This window comes from Scomber scombrus, chromosome 7, assembly GCF_963691925.1.
Source record: "Scomber scombrus chromosome 7, fScoSco1.1, whole genome shotgun sequence".
NCBI lineage: Eukaryota > Metazoa > Chordata > Actinopteri > Scombriformes > Scombridae > Scomber > Scomber scombrus.
In genome coordinates this window covers 20494652-20513460 of record NC_084976.1, presented here as the reverse complement: position 1 = coordinate 20513460, position 18809 = coordinate 20494652, and the positions used below count along the sequence as shown (strand labels likewise).

Here is an 18809-nt window from a genome sequence, read left to right as displayed (position 1 = left end):
GCCTCCCATGAACACTTAAATACAGAAAAATGCACAGTTCAACCTCAGACAAATTGACACTAACCCATTTCTGTGTCCTCATGCAGCGAGGACAGTCAGATCATCTGTTCCTCTTTACTGTGTTTGGTTTGGTTCAGTATTTGGTTTGGCATTTTAAGGTTTGCTATTCAACTCTTTGTTTTTGGCTTTTTGTGTGTCTTTTTTCTGCCAAGACAGTCTGTTTCTTTATCTAATAAAAATCTGGAAGCTAAATTTTCACAGTATTTTTTCCAACCACCTGATAAAAATCTCTAGCACGACTACGAAAAAAATAAGGAGCTCTTGTAGTAAGTAAGCGAGTACGTTATTCCAAATGAGTAATAAGCACTAAAGTACAGTACATAAAACGGCATCAAGAGACACAGCAGAGATAAAACAATCAGAACCAACCAACAGAAAAATAAAAACAGATTTTAGAAGATTCAGTTCAGTGAGGTCATTTGCGTTTAGCTCCATCCAGGACCAGAGAGCTGAGCTGGAGAGAGTGAGAGGCAGAGGATCGGAGGAATTTGTCTGTCTTTCTTCTGCCCGCCTGTCTATCTGCCTGTCTATTTATCTCTGCACCTATGCTACACAGTTTTCAGAGTGGGACGAATGCTGCACCCCTAAAGCTAACAGACAGACAGACAGACGGAAAGGTGCAAGGCCTTTTTTCAAAACCTGCACTTTGTCCTCCTCCCCTCCTCCCTCCAGCCACATTTGGTTAGGGTTCTTTTTGGTTTGCTTCTGTCATTCCTTGGGTTGTTGGGTTTTTTTTGGTTTGGGTTTATTTTTGGTATCCTCTTACAAAAAGTGTGACGCCTGCTCCCCTCACTACAGTGTGTCCCTCCATCGCCTGTCCCAGCACACCCCTTTTCTCTGGGGGTTCGGAGTAAGGATCAGTTCCCTAAATAAAGCTTCCCCCAAGAGTTTTTGGACGGGTCAGGTGGAGGGGATTACACCAGGGGCATCCAGTGGTAACATCGGGTCCTGTTCTCAGCACCCCATCCCCCAAATGCCCCCCCTTGTGTCTTTATTGTGTTCAAATGTCTTGGATGAGACTCTTTAAGAAGATCCCAGCCTTGAGAATGCTTTGGTTTCCATTTGAGAATTAATGGCAGTCTGAGGTGGAAAATGACAGTGAAATGTGATTGATGGAGTGATGATGAAAACAGACAAATATCAGTAAACATGTCTAGACAGACAGGTGTCGGGGTGTGTATGCTGATTGACGAGGCAGGAATGAGAGCCGGCTGTGACTAAACTTGGCTTTATTGACTTATTTAGCCTTCAGTGTCAATGGTTATTACTTTAAATCTCCAATCACAGCCCTATTTCATACTTTCAAAATGGTCACCACTCTTAACAAATGGCATTTCAGTGTGTGAAGTTTCCAGGGCATGTTCATTTAGCCATGGAGTCATTGATAATAGGTTATTTTTATAAGAGTGGGGAAAGACTGGTGCGAGTAAGAGCACAAAATGTCACATGTTTACGTCTAAATAAATTCATTCACACCTTGAAATCAACTCGCAGTGCGCCGGCTCTATTTTGGAACCGTGGCACTTGGTGAGGACCTCCGTCACCTTTGTTCCTGCAGAATAGTCACATTGATAAAACAAAAAAACAAACAATGCACGCTGACCACACAAATGTGTAAGATGAAGACAATGATGATGACACTGATGACGATTCAAACCCCAAAAAGCTAACACTAGAAAACTGCAACAATAAATAGGAGCTGGATTGTATTATAACACTAATAAATAAAAAAAACAAATCCCAACAGTTACTTTCAAAGTGTAAAAAATAGATACTGAATAAAAAGCTTTTGTCAAGGAAATCTAACATTTTAAAAAAAGACAGTGGAAAGCTATTCTATGCTCTTAAAACCAGAGGTAGGTAAAGAGACTAAATCCTATGAAGTTGTTGCGATACAGTCGTTACTGGCAGGCAACAGAAACAATCTTTTACAAAATATCCTGACCGCATGAAAACCTTTGACAGACACATGAAATGACACAAATGGGATGAGTCGATGGCATGATGGATTGGCTCTTGATGTATGTGTGTGTGTGTGTGTGTGAGTAGCAGTAGCAGTAGAGTCCTGGTCCTGGATAGCTTCAGTATTTACACGTCCTTTGAATAAAGCTTTTCTCTCCGTATTTTTGGTTTTTGGTATTTGGGATTTTGGTATGGTTGTCGTTTTTTTTTTCTTTTTCTTTTTTGTCATTGTGTGTTCCTCCTCCGCCTCCTCCTCAGGTAAATTTTTGGTTTAAACTTATCCTCCCTACTCCTCTTCCTTTAGACCCGCAGCTTTTCGAAATTATAAAAGAAAAGGAAAACGTAAGCAGTCCTCCTCTCTATTTTTTTTTTTTTTTTGTCCTTGCCGCCATTCCTTTGTCACATAGTCAAGTTATCGTTTGTCATTTTTGGTTTATGCACTTTGACATGCATCTCTGCCGTCTCTTCCGCCTCTTTGTTTAAGAGTCATTGGTTTGTTTTCCTTTAGAGAGAAAGAGTGGAGAGGTGCCATGTCGATATCACACGTTATTGACAAAAAGGTCCCACGTTGCCTCCTCTCCATCTGTTTGAATAGATAAAGATTTTTGGTTTCAATCTTCCCCTTTCCCCCCCTTCTCCCCTCTTTCACTTCTTTCCCTCCCTCTCTCCTCTTTCATTCTGTGTATTTTTGGCATTGAAAGACTGGGAGAGAAAGAGGGAGAGAGCCATTGCGAAAAAATAACGGAAGAAGAGCGCAAGAGAGAGAAAGAGATAGCTTTGGTGTGAAAGGCGAGGTTCTCGTTTCCTCCTTCCTCCTCCTCTCTGATTGGCCCTTGGCGCGGTCACTCGATCTTGGCCCCGCCCAGAGAGGTTGGGCTGTGTGCCATTTCGCTGGAGGAGCAGGAAGAGGCGGGGCTTGAGCAAGGGGAGGGGGTGCAGGGGGTGGGGCTGATGCTGCTGGCAGAGGGGAAGGGGGAGGCCTGGGAGGCTTTGGCTATGGCAGCGCTGACCAGTCCAGCGCTGGGTTTCTGGCCCATGTGGAGGAAGGCGGGGTGGTTGAGGAAGAGGGAGGAGGCGAGCCCCCCTCCCTGGCCCCCAGAGGCCCCCAGCATCACCTTACTGCCCCCCTCAAGACTGGAAAGAGGCAGCTGGCCACCACTGGCTGCTAGGGCTGAGGGAGAGAAGAAGAGTTTAAAAGTTAAAGGAATATTTCACTAAGAGACACTTTAACAATATTTATCACAAATAAATGATATTTAGCGCTATTGAGCTATTTTGTGATGAAGTTCTCATTTAAGCTTTTGGTCTACCAACACTGCATCAACCAACCTCATCTACCACCACTAAAGTTATTGATTTCCTACAGTACACAGACGAGAGTAAGTGCCTGAACTTGTTGCATTCAGTAGAAGTAGGGGGAGTATAACCGTCAATGCCTCATTTAAACAGAAAGGGAGCGGTTATGAGGAACTCAGAGAGCTGCTGCACACCTCTTCTTTGGAAATGTTTGAGTTTCTAACCTGAGAAACATTTGACAAGCAAAACAATGACATTAATCACATTTCAGGGATGCGTTCAAGTAAAAACTTGTTGTAATAGTAACTGTATATTGTCTGATATCTGTAGCAAGCTAATCTTGTGTGATCAGACACAGCACTGCAACAGGTAAGCTGACATGAGTGGTATGTTGTTATGGGAACAAGGTGCATGATTGTCTGTTTCATGCAGCGCTTCACACATAAAATGCTACAAGTGAACGCAGCCTGATAATGATTGTGATTGCATAGCAACAGCAAAACAGATTTTTTTTTTTTCATTGGAGAAGAAGCATCAGGCACCCCTACTGCTCAAAGTGAAAAATGTGCAGCTGGTCACTGGTTTATGGTCTGTTGAGCCTACTTGTGGTGGATCTCTGCCTCATCTATGATCGATTTCTTGGTGTATGAGAGCTGAGCATCAAAATGGTGGCTCTTGTTCTGTGACTCTGATGGTCTGACAACGAAACCTGACATTCAAAGTTGACAGTTAAAAGTTTTATGTTCTCATGTTTGTTCTAGCTGCACTTATATACATATAAATTGAAAAACAAAAATCTCCTAAAAATGACAAAAAGAAGCTCCTGAACAGAATCATTAAAATAGATTTTTTAAAATTAGTTTTTCCTTTAATAACCCACATGTTTGACTAATGATGAAATGCAGGCATGAAAGACTAAAGATGATCAGATGCACACAGACACACAGCCCACACAATAACGTGATGCCACTCACACACAGACACCTGATGGGATGGACTCATGGATGTTAATGACAACATGTGAGAGATAAAGTCATTCTTGGTCCTCACACCTGTCTCTCTGCCTATTCATCCGTGTCTCCACTCTGTAGTCAGCCAGTGTGATTTGATTCACCCCACCATGCATCACTGTATTACTCATCATCATACTTCTCTTTTTAATACATCTCTTTCCCCCCTTCACATCCTCACACTGCAAAGTATGATTAAAAATCAGCTCTGCTGACGGTGGTCAAGGCTGTTTGGTGATCAGTTCTGCGGAACTGTACATTTTTTGAAATGCTTGTGCTATTTTTATATACTGTTCTCAAGTGTAGGAAAGTGTATTTACAGTATGTATTTGTGCATGTTTTAGTATTTATGTGTGTGTAGGAGTGTATGAGACAAATGTTTGTGTAACTGTATGACCCAAAGATTTCCTCTGAAATTAAATAATAAAATACTCCTCCAACTCAGCCTTGACCTCTAAATTATATTCTGTTGATCAGTAGTGCTGATGCTAAGCTTGATGTCTCCTTTTTCCCCCTCTTTGCTGGAATAAACTCATTTGCCTTTCAGCGTCTCTTTCTTTCACACACACCTTGGATAGTGGCCAGGGGATTGTTACAGAGGAGGGCTTGGTTCATCCCTGTGTTTACCCCCATCACAGTGTTCCTGTTGTGTCACGCACACACAGACAGACACACACACACACACACACACACACACACACACACACACACACACACACACACACACACACACACACACACACACACACACACACACACACACACACAAGCATATATATACGCGCACACACACACACACACACACACACACACACAAGCATATATACGCACAGACAGGCAGAGGAGAAAAGGTGAGAAAGAAGCAGGTTTAGCAGCAAGGACAAGCGGAGGACGAATTCAGTCCTGTACATATAAAGAGCAGTAAGTCACTGTAGACTGCACAGATGTAAATAAGAAGTTAGAAATGCAGAAAGAAACAGAACATTTTAATATGTATAAATCAGCAAAACTATCACTGAATATGCATTAATTATGGAAGACAAGTAATTCAATACACAAAAGCATTTTGCACTTTCTGCACGAGTTGTGAGTAAAACGTGACGTGTAACGTGCGTCTTTGTCGTATTCACCTCAAGTTTGCAGCAAAATCGGTGATGTAGTTAGACATGTCACCATTCTTTTTACCCATACGCCATAAGCTGTGAAAACAAAAACCACACACAAACACCGACAAAGACACACAGGGTTAGAATCACTGCTGCACAGGCGAAGCAGTGGAGCCCAATGGCATGTTGGGATATCAGTGTGTTTGATCAAACAAGCTGCGTGTGTGTGTATCAACCATTTAACTACAAACTGCAGGTGAACCGAACATGGTGCAGTGATGTATTCATGGTTAACGTGTTTATGGAAATGTGTGGTTGTCAAATTGTGCCTTTATTCATTCAGTTGAAACCATGATTTATTTTTAAAATATTATTCAGATTTACTTCAAAAAAGAACTAAACACAGTCCTAATAATTAAAGGGTCAGTTCACCCAAATACAAAAAGCATTTATTCCTCACTTATCTCTAGTGGCATGTGGCTACGCAGGAAGTTTTGGTTTAATTTGTTCAGATTCTGAAATATCTATCTCTGATATTTCTGCTGCTAACACAATACAACAGAGGTGAATGTAATTTCTTCTGTGCTGCTCACAGTGTTGAAAAACATATTACAGCAGCAACAACATCTCTTTGCAAGACCTGAAGAGGCTTTGAGGGAAAGTTGGTACAAGGAAAACATTTTTGGAGAGAGATGTTGCTTTTCAATATTTTTTCATGCAACTTTTCACTGTGAGCACCATGAACAAAACCCTATCCTTCTCCCCTGTATCGGGATGGTTTCACAAATCTCAGAGCCAGATATCTCAAAAACTAGACCAATTTTTTTTTAAATTGCATGGCTATATATCACTGAAGGTTCATTTTCATTTAATTTTCTGTAATTGGAGTGAAATAACCCTTTAAAACCCTAAATTCACCCCAACCATGACTGCAGTGAATCCCAGGCGGTGCGTTGTGGACGCCTTACCCTGTGTTAAGGTTGAGTGTGCTGTGGCTGGGAGTGGCTGGGCTGGCCGTGCTGCGGGGAGGAGGAGTCACTGGGGAGGGTGCAGAGCTGAGGGAAGGGTGGGTGGAGGTGAGGCTGGAGGTCAGGGGGCAGACGGGGGACATGGTGGTCACTGTTGTGCTGAGACTGGTCACGGCCTGCGACAGCTGGCTGGACATCTGTCAGAAAGAAAGAGAAAGACGCAGGTTTCTTTAACAGCTGGAGCAAAATAACTTTCATTACAGAATAAAAACAGGAGAGATTCTGTAAGAATTGTGATGCATTCAAGTCCATCAAACTAACAAGTATGTTGATGTTAGACACGTACCATGTGAGGACTGTAGCAGGGGGGTTTGTGCGTTGGTTGGGCAGTCTGGGGCTGGCTGGGTAGGGGAGGGGTGGCACTGGATGGATTGATGCGTTTCTCTTTCTGCCGGCGGTTGCAGAACCAGACCCGGATCACCTCTTTCTCCATGTTGAGCTGCTCGGCGATCATCAGGATCTCTTCTGAGGTAGGCTTCTGGTTCTGCAGGGAGGGAATTTTTTTGCAGGGAGGGTCATTAATTTTAAGTGAATAACAATAATTCTCCTGAAAGGCTACCATTTACAATTTAATCAGCCTTATCAGACTTCTAATTGAATCTTTTATTTTTTTATTTACCATATTGCCAATTATCTTACCGACAAGAAAGCGCGTTCCAGGGCCACGCGTACATTCGTCTCAATGCTGGTTCTCTTCTTTCTGCGGCGACCAGGAATCCCGTCAAAGCCCATAGAGGGAGAGGACAGCGAGCTGGGGCTGGGGAGGGTACTGTCTATAGACATGGTCTCTGAAGGAGAAATTCACATACACACACACACACACACAAACACAAACACACACGCACACACAGAGTCAGTGCCAAACTGAAAACAGTTCATGACGTCTATTGTTTGTGATTGTAAAACTTGTGTAGGCAAATGTAAAAATGAGATAAGAGCTCACCTGCATCATTAAGCCACTTCTCCAGCAGTGGCTTCAGCTTGCACATATTCTTAAAGCTCAGGTTAAGGGCCTCAAAGCGGGAGATGGTGGTTTGGCTGAAATCATTGCCGTACAGCTTCCCCATGGCCAAGCCGACATCTCCCTGGATGGATAAAGAAAGAAAGGAACCATTATTTTAGAAAGTGGAAACACAGCAATGACTAAGACACATACTAATGCATCCTCCCTACCTGTGTGAAGCCCAGTTTGATGCGTCTCTGTTTGAAAGTGCGGGCAAACTGTTCTAGTTCTTCCAGGTCACTGGGTTCTTCGGGGTGAGAGGTCACAGACGGCACTGTAGTCACACCTCCACCCATGCTCACCTCCACACTTTTATCTCGCTGTAAGAGGCACAACAGTGGAGGATTGAAAGTGAGAGAGAAAGAGAAAGAAACACAGTGAGGGACTGAAATGTCTGTTAATCTGGTTTCTACAGAAAATGAACTCTCCTTCTTACTAACAACAGCATGACATTGTTCTCATACCTGTGCTTGGAGCCCCATTCTAGTTGGAGCAGACAGCAGGCTCCCTTGGTTTTGCTGAGGTAGCGAAATAAGATTTGGTGTCGATAGGAGTCCTGGTAGAAAAAGAAGGATAGTATTTGTTATAATTACAACAAAAAAAGATTAATTTATGCTAACAAACAGAAGTTTCTGTCAAAAACATGAAAAACTATTCCTGTAACAGGCCTGCCCACCTTGCTGGCCCTGCTGTGCCTGTGGGAGGAGGAACTGGGCAGGAGACGGGAGCGAGTGGCCGGGCACCAACACCAACTGCTGAAGCTGCAGCAGCTGCTGGATGTCCTGTTCAATCGGGAGAGAACGGAGAGATCAGAGAGAATAAAAACTAAACTAAAACCGAAACAAACACATTTCTAAAAACACACAGAGGGCTGAGACACACACACAAACCAAATCTAATTTCAATTTTTTTTCTATCTGCACCTGAGGAGAGGAGCAGCTGTGGATGTACAAAAACATAGTAGGAGGAAAAAGGGTTAGGGTTAGGGTTGTTAACTCTGTTGTTGTATAATGTCAGTGAAAAGAAAGGGAAAATGCGTGCAAGGTGGAAACTGTGAATCATGAAATATATGATAGGCATGCAAGTAAAATTGTTCCATGGCTTGACACTTGTTCCTCAATCAAGCTGCTCATCAGGAAGTGGCTTTGATTGGCACTCAGTACCTGGGCGGTGAGCTGGATTGGCTGGGAGAGGGTGAGCTGGGGTGGAGGAGGTGGGATAGGGACACTTTGGGCAGTCGGTTCCTGTGTGCTCTGTCCCTGGGACTGCGTCTGGGCCTGTTGGCCTGTTTGTCCCGCCTGCTGCTGCTGCTGCTGCTGCTGCTGCTGCTGCTGGGCTTGCTGATTTGCTGCGGCGGCGGCTGCCTGAGCTTGCTGATTGGCTTGGGCGGCTGCGTGGGCAGCGTGAGCGGCGTGGGCTGCACTGGATTGCTGCACAGCTGCAGCCAGGAGCTGTGCCTGAGCCTGCTGCAACAACAACTGCTGCTGTGCTGGCAACAGAGCGGTCAGCTGGCAAAGAGAATGAGGGACAGAGGACAGGAAAAGAGAGGAGAGGAGAAGACAAGAGAAGAAAGGTAAGGAGAGATGAGGAAAAAATTGAGAGAGAAATTGACAGGGAGAAACAAAGAAGGAAAAAAGTGTTCAAAAAGCAGCAACCAGAGAAGCAAGCAAGGTAAAAGCAAAGCAAAGTGTGTGTCTGTGTGTGTTTACTGTACATGTGTCTTACCCCTGCTAGTTGGGAGCCGGTCAGCATGAGCTGGGTATGTTGCAGGGCCGTCTGTGAAGGGGTCGGGCCGTGAGAGTGAGGAAGGGCCGGGGACATCTCACACTCCTCCATCTTAGTCTGGCAAAACACAGAGAACAGAGGAGAAAATATAGAAGAACATTAATAAAAAAAAAACATACATGTCTCCACAACATAACTTATATCATCATGTTAACAAAGACAGAGATAAAAACAGAAATCTTAAAAATGGTTAAAAAGGCCAATTAGAAACAACTACTATAAGCTTACCTGGTTATATGAGATCACACTATACAATGCTGATTATTCAAATTTTATGTGTAATTTCAGTCATCAGCTCATCAGAAACATGACTCTAGTGTTTCTCAGGGAATGTAACCACTGGTCTCTCTTTTCTTTGCACAGAGGTCTGATACTTTCTCCCACAATCAGGCATGTTTGGACTAGCAGGAGGCTCACTGATTTGCATATCTCCTCTCACATGCAAATTAGGAAGATTTCACCTTTTGGTGAGTTTGTAGGCTTATAGATTCATTTTAGTTCTAAATGCATTATGTGAAGGGCAAAGTGCCACCACACTTGCTACTCTTGGTGAATCTGTTTACACTGAAGACTGGGTGAAGAGTCGACACATTATGAACCTCAGCTCTGAACACAACAAAAGAGTAATTCAATGCATAGAAATGAACACAAAGCTAATACTGTCAATAAACGTATTGTGTGCCGTTAAAACACAAAAGATGCACAAACATGGGCCCAGACGTACGCACGGATATGAGCACGGACATGCACAGGCAATGTTATCAATCAAACTCACCTTGCTCAGGGTTGGTGAAAGGGGAAAGGGATTGACTTTCATTGACTGAGCCTTGTGGAGGAGAAACAGACAAAATTAATTTAAATAACACATTTTATTTTCTCTTATTTTTTTTGATGAATCAACTAGCTGATTGACCATTAATCTTTAAAATTGATGAATTTTTAGATTAATTTATAAAGCAAAAATTCCAAGAATTCACCAGTTACAGCTTCTCAAATTTTAAATTTTAATTTATTTATTTCGAACATGAGAATAAAAAGAGAGAGAGAGAACAAACAAAACAAGAACAACACTGGTTGAAAAGGAGTAGGAAAAAGTATATAATTGTAAATTCCTACCCCTTTCTCACTGCTCCTCCATTAACTCATAATAATTAATTAAATCATAACTAACTACTAACTAACTCATAATATATAAACTATCCCAAATTTATTTACAACTCAAATATTCACCAAGTGACAAATATCCAAAAAGTGAGAACTTACTGCACTCCTCTGTTTTGTGTAATTTGTAAATTGAATATCTTAAAGTATTTGATTATGCAATACAAAACAAACATGTAACTTTGGTTACTGGAAAATTGTTGTTTTCCTTCCTTTGTGACATCTCATTGACCACAAGATTAATCAAAAAAAGATAGATAGACTAATTGATAATGAAAAAGTAATGGTTAGTTGCAGCCCTGTAAACATCTGACAGGCTTATCTTTTTTATTGGATTATGTAGGTGAAAGCGGTGGGAAATTAATGTAATAATCACATGAGTGAGATGTACCTGGTGATTTGATTCAGGTCCATTCCGCTCTGAATCTGTGTGGGAGGGAAAGGAAAAAGTGAGAAATTGGTCATGTGATAGAGCACAAACCCACAAGCAGATGACTGCGATATGCTGTTATTATGTATGTAAAACTTTATATGTGCAGTATATGAATGTGTGTTCATTTACTGGCAGCAGAAATGTAATCTACCTGTGCTGTCCAACGGTGAGTCAGCCCCTAATTTCTCAATCTCTACTGGCTTTGACATCCTGATATCTGTAACAGGAAGACAAACAGATTCACTGCACCGTCAACCAGTCTCACTCTTAAATCTGTGTCACACTAAAAAAAAAAAAAAGCAGACTGAAGCAGAATAATTGAGATTTGCGAAGCAGATGATCAGAATCTCTATGACGAAAGGGGAAAGAGAATAGCCAGGGCGTTGATCTTAGATAGGGTAGTGTTGAGTGTTTTCAGGTCACAGAGTGAGCCTACACACTGTACACCAAACAATCATTCACAACCCACATTCATTCATTCTTTCCAATTAGTGGTTTAACATAGAGTAGGTTGACCTAAGGTGTTTGCTTGTTCTAAATTTAACTTACAAGGTGTTTACGTGGGAGCCTGAAAATGTCTCATGTTGTGTGTCACTCATTATAAGACCACATCACTTCCTGGTTGATACTGTATTGGGACAGTCCCTATGGCAACAGCATCTAATAGAGAGGCGCAAGAAATTTAAGTCTCTCTTATTTATCAAAAAAGGAATTAGGCATTTTGGCGTCAGAAAGTGAAGGGAAGATGTAAATGATGATTAGAGGTGAGTTATGCGTGTGGTTGTGTGCATGTTACTTTTTTTTTTTGAGTGCACAATAGTTTGTCTTTGTTAAACACCCAAAAGTATTATTTCACTATAAGCTTCTTTTTTTTTTAAAACCACCAACTGTAGAACTTTTTGTTATGTCCATTTGAAACCTTTTTTTCTCTCTCTTGCTCTCTCTCTCCCTGACAGGCGCACACACACACACACACACACACACACACACACACACACACACACACACACACACACACACACACACACACACACTCAGAGCTACTTCCCTTTTGTGAAAAATGCAAATCTGCCCAACGACCAACTAATTATATCTGCCACCTGCATAATAAACTCTCAGTCTCCCTCCTCCTTTTTCTCTCTCTCCTTTCACCCTCTCCTCTCCCCCTTTCTGTCTCCTCTTTTCATCCTGTTGTTTCTCATGTTGCAGATGAGACAGCACTGACAGTAAGGCGAATGGTAATTTTGCCATCAGGTTACGGCCTACGTGACATATTATTACAGAAAAAACCCTGATATGACTGTCTTTCCACAGTTGAGCAGCACCAATAAGCAAATGGTCAAGTGTAGTTTTCACCATTGGGGGGCAGCAGTGACACACGGAGAAGATAAGAAACCTACTCTACTGACCATCACTGACCTGATGCCAGTTTTAAATACTCAAAACCTTCAGTTCTCTGCAATCATTATGAAGACAAGAACTTACAGATGACGAGCCACTCCCTGATCAGAGGCACGTTCAAGCAGCAGAAACACATTCGTTTCAGTCAAACAGATGTGAGATCAGTGGACTTTGGCACATGCTGTATATTTAGGGGAAGGGGGAAGTGGCAATCATCTCGCAAAGATCCACTGTTCTACCACACCGGTTATAACTTAGGGTCAAGGCACGTGTACACACACAGACTGACCACAGGATTTCCCTTAAATAAACGGACTTCTGCAAAAAGTTAAATCAGTCACCCGACCATGTGGATGCAAATCTAGTTAATCTATTCTAGCTCAATTTGTGGTTATTCCAAAATTATTATATAACGTGAGTGCAAATGGAACCAATAACTGCCCAGTGTTGCTCAATTTCTGGTGAGAAACTGCTAAATCTGCAACAAAATGTAAAGTCTTCCAGTCAGGGCAGACACATTTAAACCTCACTGATAGGTAACATACAGTAATGCACTACAGTCATTTCTATAACACTGGACTATTTTGTGGTCAAATCATTGGTGTGTGCAGTGTGCAAAACTAAAGCCAAATCCATCAAATAAGAAAATTGTCCAGGTCATACAACTGCTGTAATGAAGCTCTGCCTGTATGGAGGGAGTGCTGCCTCTTGTAGTTTGCTGCACGCTCACTGGACACCTGACAAAGGTGTGTATTGATTCATAGTTGAAGATGGCCTACAGACAGTAGCATGGTGGATAATGTGGTCAGTAATACAGTGGTGGGACAGTATATCAAGATGCTGTGTCTTTCTCACTTCCCCTCCCGACTTCCCCTTGTACCGGGTTGAACGCAGAGTGCTAAACCCAACACTTACTGTCAGCGGTGCTATTAATATTAGGCTGCTCTCTCTCTCTTACTCTCTCTTTCTCTCTTACACTCTGTCTTTTAAAACCTCCCTCTCCTGCCGCACACGCAGACAGACAGCTAATTTCACTTGACACAGAGCAGAGTTACATGTTGAAATATTTGTACAGTTTTAGTGTAGATGAGACTAAGAGGCTGCATCTCCTAATAGTGACTCTTTGCTTGTCTTTGTACATGGTTACGCCATATAAATTGTATTTACAGAAGTATTAAGAACATTTTTTTTCAAGTTTAATTACTATGTCAAGTTTGTCCATCATTAAGCCATTACAGTGTATGTTAATCTTAGAGCAAAGCCAGGGGTTTATCTTTTTGACCCAGTGAGACAAGCATACCAGCGAGATCACACTTGGTTTATCTTAAACAGACAAAATTTTATGCTGTATAATCCTGTGTCATGAATAAATGATGCAATAGAGAGGAACAAGGAACAACAGTGTCTGTGCTCAGTCTGGACTGTTTCTGTTATTCTCCTCTGGGTATTTTGGCTGAGATGAAACTCTGCTGCAACTACCCCGAATCCCCCACCCCCACCCCTCACCCCACTTCCTGATTCAGGACACAACCCCAGCACCAAGGGGGGTGTCTGGGAACTGGAGTCATCATACAAACTAACTACGGATTTTTTTTAAAACAAGCACATCTGTACTAGAATGAATAACAAGTTGAAGTCTAATTTTGAGAATACATTTTAAAAAGTAAAATTAAGGTGACCAAAAATAGTTTTACGATAAATATGCAGAATTTAAAAGTAACACACAGATTTGAAGAGGAAATTCAGTACAGTACAATACAGTAAGGAGTTGATGGAAAATTTGAGCTGTGACAGCTGCAGGTTGACCATCAATGCTGTGACATTTCATTATAGTCTGTGTTGTTTGTCGATTTGATTTTGAAAATTTTTCTCCACTATCATTTAACAAAGAAAAAACTAAACAATCATTCAATATGCAAGATACAGTATAAGTTACTTAAAACACTCACAAGTACCACTGTTATGCTACTTGGATATAAACAGATATCACAGTCAGTGAGTAAAGTAATTTTTTATAAAAATGTGACGATGTCAGTGAGAAACTTGCTAACACAGTAACAGTCAACAGTTAGTATGCCCAAACTTTTGACCGGTGCTGTATGTTAATTTTTCAGAGTAAAGAAACATTTCTTTACTCATTGAATTGATGCAGATGAATAACATGATAAATGGAGGCATGTTGATAATATTAAGCTTTACTTTAAATCCATTTGAGGAAATACCACTGTGTAGCCAAATAAAAGCTTAACAGTCACCATTCATTCTCTTTTTATTCGACTTAAATTTGCAAATCTGCTGAACTGCTCAATCAAGTTTAATATGACTCAGATAGCAACACGTGGAATTAATTGTACAAAATGTCTCCTCATTTTTAACTTAGCAAAATTAATTATTCAAATTGTTCTTAGAATTTCTCTGCATTAAATGTCTGAACTATTACACTTACAGTCATAAGTGTCAGTGTTTACATGTCTCACGTATTGTATTTTATTTTGTACATGCTGCCAAACCAAGTTTTGTTGTGTTTAACATGCAATGACAATAAAGTATTTATCTCAATTTTTATGCACACACATCTAAAAGAGCCTGTTGTTATTTTTTGATTTTCAGGAATGCACGTTAGGTTCGAAGTTTCACAGCAGTGACCACGTCAGCTTAAGAAACTCCTGTGATTTTTAACCCATGAATAACTTTTATATTCTCTGAGACTCATCATTGGTCAACTGAGACTGTGTCTGCTACACTTCTCACTGCCAGAGCCTGACTACCAAAACAAGGCCGTGGTGAAAGTGTCAAATTTTGTTCTGCTTTATTTTAATGTCTTTTTTTTTAAACACTCAGAACAATTATTTTAAGCATTTCCTTTTTTACATTTTCTGTCTTTAACATGTTTCTTAAAGTGTGTTAAAAGTGTCTTTTAATTAATTGACAGAAACTTAAATTAAACACAAAATAATCAGCCAGAAACCCCCCTTCCCAAACACACACAAACACACACACACACACACACACACAGACACACACACAGACACACTCAAACACACACACACACAGACACACATCTCCAACATGCACCAGTGCACACACACACACACTCGCAAACAGAAAGTTTGAAACACCGGTTTCAAAGCTGAATGGAAAAAGAACACCCCATAAGATAAAAGTATTTATGACACAAATGTAACAGTGCCGCAGCGCTTGGCCGTGAAAAGAAAAGGGCATTTTGTGATGACAGATGTAAAATAATCACAATGCTGCAACCAATGATTCAAAAGACATTTAAAAAGGAAACTTTGTTACTGTTTCTTCCTTAAGCTTTTTTTCAGATTCAATACTCAGCATAAACACACACACACAGAGGCATGCTATGGGCTAGCGAGGTGTCTGACCTTTCCCTTTGCCTGACGTCCATCCATGCCTCCCTCCAGCCCTTCATCCATCCATATCTTTCTCTTCGTACCACCTCTTGCTCTTTGATGTTCTCTAATTAGCTGAGCTTGTTAGACCCAGTGGCATTAATCAGCAGTATAGCTCAGTACTTTCTCACACACACACACACACACACACACACACACACACACACACACACACACACACACACACACACACACACACACACACACACACACACACACACACACAAACACACATACACACACACACACACACACACACAGTGCCCTCTCTCCCTCACGCAAAGCTTAATTGGCGTTGGTAAATGAAGGCCAGGAGAAAGAAGGGTGCACAGACAGTCACTCACCTGGCAACCACATACTGGAGAAGTCCTTTGCTGCAAATGCTGCTGTCTTGGTCATATCTGTGTCTGGGTGAGAGTATGTGTGAGCGCTACGTAAAGAAAAACGCTCACTCGCCCTCTCTGTCTCTCTCTAACCAAAAAGGAGGAGTGTATTAAATCATATGGTTGAGAGGATCACTCTCTCTCTGTCTCTCTCTCTCTCACACACATGCACATGACAGTCCACACCCCTAAGCCCCACCTCCTCCCCACATCCTGCAACACAACAGGAAGTAAGCCTCAAAAGAGTAGGAACCCTGCACCGAGGAGAGAAAAATACAAGACACACAAAAAAAGAGAAAGAAAGGGGGACACGCAAGAGGTTAGAGAGTGGGAGAGAGTGAGTGAGCGAGGAGATCGAAGAGATACACAAGGTGAAAAAGAGGGGGATGACGGGTGCCGACGGAAAGTGATGGCGCGGCTGGAAAGAGCCACTCACACACACGCTCACTCACACACGCAACTGAAAAACAGCAATGATACATTGGTATGGCATATGACCCAGTGTGCCTTCAAAACCTCTTCAAAACTCAGCTGCTTGGACTTTTTCCTCAACTCTCAGCTATTTTAAAGCTGACTTGTTGCCTATTTTTTCAACCATGAGTCACGAACCTCTCTCCTAGGTTATATCTGTGTTGATGTCTGAGGACGGGGTTGTTACTATAGCAAGTGTATCTGTGGGCGTGAGGTGGTCTGTCAAGGGAGGTCGACATGAACAAAAGAAGATGTGAGACATCCTCAGCCACAGCTCCACTCTAACCCGCGCGGAAGGAAAAAGTCAGTCAGTACGCACTGTACCACTGACCACCCCACACTGAAGGCTGCATAGTGACACACCACAGAAACCCACACCATGAATCTTAACATGTGACGGGTAGATGTGGCATGAAAGTGGAACATTGCAGATATGAGCCACTATCAGTGCCGCCCACATGGATTAACAGACTAAGAACCTACTGAAAAAGTGAAAATCTCAAGTGGGGAATGACCTCAAGGAGGAGGAACAGCATGTTTCAGCAAAAATACTGCCTAGATTTTTTAAACAGTGAAATTGTGGACGAGCTGCTCTGACAGTAGGCTGAGATAACCACAAGGTGGCACTCTTGATTCTCTAATCATGGTGAAAAAACAGCGGCCTGCTTCCAAGAGGAGAGGAGGCAGGCCGCTGACCCCCCCCTCTCCCTCCTCTTCTTTCTCCCGGTCCGAGTTCACTAATTCAAAAGCTAACAGCAGCAGAGTCCCCAAGTTTAACCTTATAAATACTTTATGTGGTGATTTACTGCAGCCCAATGTACTGCTAGATAGACGCTCACTAAGAAGTGCATATGGTACTTCAGTTGAGGGCCTCTTTTTAACATCTGCCCTACATGTAAGACATCAAATACATACAGAAGGCTGCTATTCTGATATATAACATGTAAATATATACTATGAGGTTGAGATCTGCATTGAAACTTTGGTGAGATGGGTGCAGAGTTTGCTCAAAGCTCAAAATTGGAGGATTTTTTGGTATTTATTGGATTTTGAGTTGAGCGTATTACTAGATTATTCAATAAGCAGATGTGTAGAAAATGAATCAACAACTATTTTGATAATTGATCATTATTTCAGTAATTTTTCAAGCAAAAATGCCAAACACTCTCTGATTTCACCTTCTCAGATATGAGGATTTACTGCTTTTATTTGTCACATATGACAGTAAACTGAAAGTGTTTTGCCTAATGATTGGGTACCACTGTGCATTTTTCACAACTGACAATTTAAAAAAGTCATTGATTTTTTAAATTTAATTGAGGCATAATGGGCAGATTATTCAACAACGAAAATAATTATTACAGTCATAGCTTAATTCATTTCCTCAGTTTCTTCGTTGCCGTGGTGTTAATCAAACAATCAATTAATATCCCGGTTCAACAACTGAAAGTGAAGGCTGCAGACCAAACGCATTTTAGACCTGAGACGAATCTTCCAATTTCATTCCAATTATTTGGACAAATTATTTACATTATAATGTCTGAGCCTTTTGGCCTTCATCAAAGCATGAAGAGCAGATTTGTTTGTCTACCTGCATGTAATCAGCAGAGAGCGAAAGAGTGTTTGTTGGTGTGTGTACGAGTAGACCGATTGGCCGGACCTGTCTAAGGACAGTGACAGACTGTGGGTGGGGAGGAGGCGTTACTCCAGGTCAGAGGTCGTCTGGGCAGCCTGGCTTTGGCCGTGACCTTTGTTCAAACCCCAATCTACCCTCATAACTATCAAAGTGTGTCTATGTGTGTGTGTGTGTTTGTGTGCATATTTGTTTCCAATGGGTGGCCAGTAAAGCTAAGCGTGCTCTATGTGTTACTGTGTGTATAGTACAGTTCATGGCCATGGGGGGCCTTCCTGCCCCAAGGAGGTCTGAGCCTTGGTTTCCATGGAGACCAGACCTAGCAACACTCCAGCACTGCCATTTAGAGTATATTGGGCCAAGGGCAAATGGTCTATATTGAAGATGACATATTAACACATACTGCATGTGGGCTGTGATTAATTTGTAAGAAAAAGAATACATAAAAAAACATAAATAAGTACAATGTATATTATTTTATTTGGAGAAATATGAGATAAATACATTTATACTGATTGCGTTTTGGTCACAACTTAAAGTTATGCATGTTCATGAGACACATAACAACACACAAACACATAGAGATATACTCTCTCTCTCTCTCTCTCTCTCTCTCTCACACACACACACACACACTCACACTCACACACACAGACACACA

General features: G+C 41.7%; 1 protein-coding gene across 1 annotated transcript in view; it reads right to left on the bottom strand.

The window, feature by feature from the left end:
• Window positions 1–2716: 2716 nt before the first annotated feature.
• Window positions 2717–18809, bottom strand: part of pou2f2b (POU class 2 homeobox 2b) — a 37980-nt gene continuing 21887 nt past the window's right edge. Inside the window, exons 2-15 of the mRNA XM_062421779.1 lie at window positions 10996–11061; window positions 10803–10837; window positions 10026–10076; window positions 9191–9307; window positions 8629–8973; window positions 8142–8247; window positions 7930–8021; window positions 7636–7785; window positions 7406–7547; window positions 7102–7250; window positions 6749–6946; window positions 6403–6599; window positions 4898–4971; window positions 2717–3193 (exon numbers count right to left, since the gene is read on the bottom strand). Coding sequence (XP_062277763.1) covers window positions 2865–3193; window positions 4898–4971; window positions 6403–6599; window positions 6749–6946; window positions 7102–7250; window positions 7406–7547; window positions 7636–7785; window positions 7930–8021; window positions 8142–8247; window positions 8629–8973; window positions 9191–9307; window positions 10026–10076; window positions 10803–10837; window positions 10996–11061 — 2051 coding nt within the window. The 3' untranslated portion in view covers window positions 2717–2864. The remainder of the gene's footprint in view (window positions 3194–4897; window positions 4972–6402; window positions 6600–6748; window positions 6947–7101; window positions 7251–7405; window positions 7548–7635; window positions 7786–7929; window positions 8022–8141; window positions 8248–8628; window positions 8974–9190; window positions 9308–10025; window positions 10077–10802; window positions 10838–10995; window positions 11062–18809) is intronic.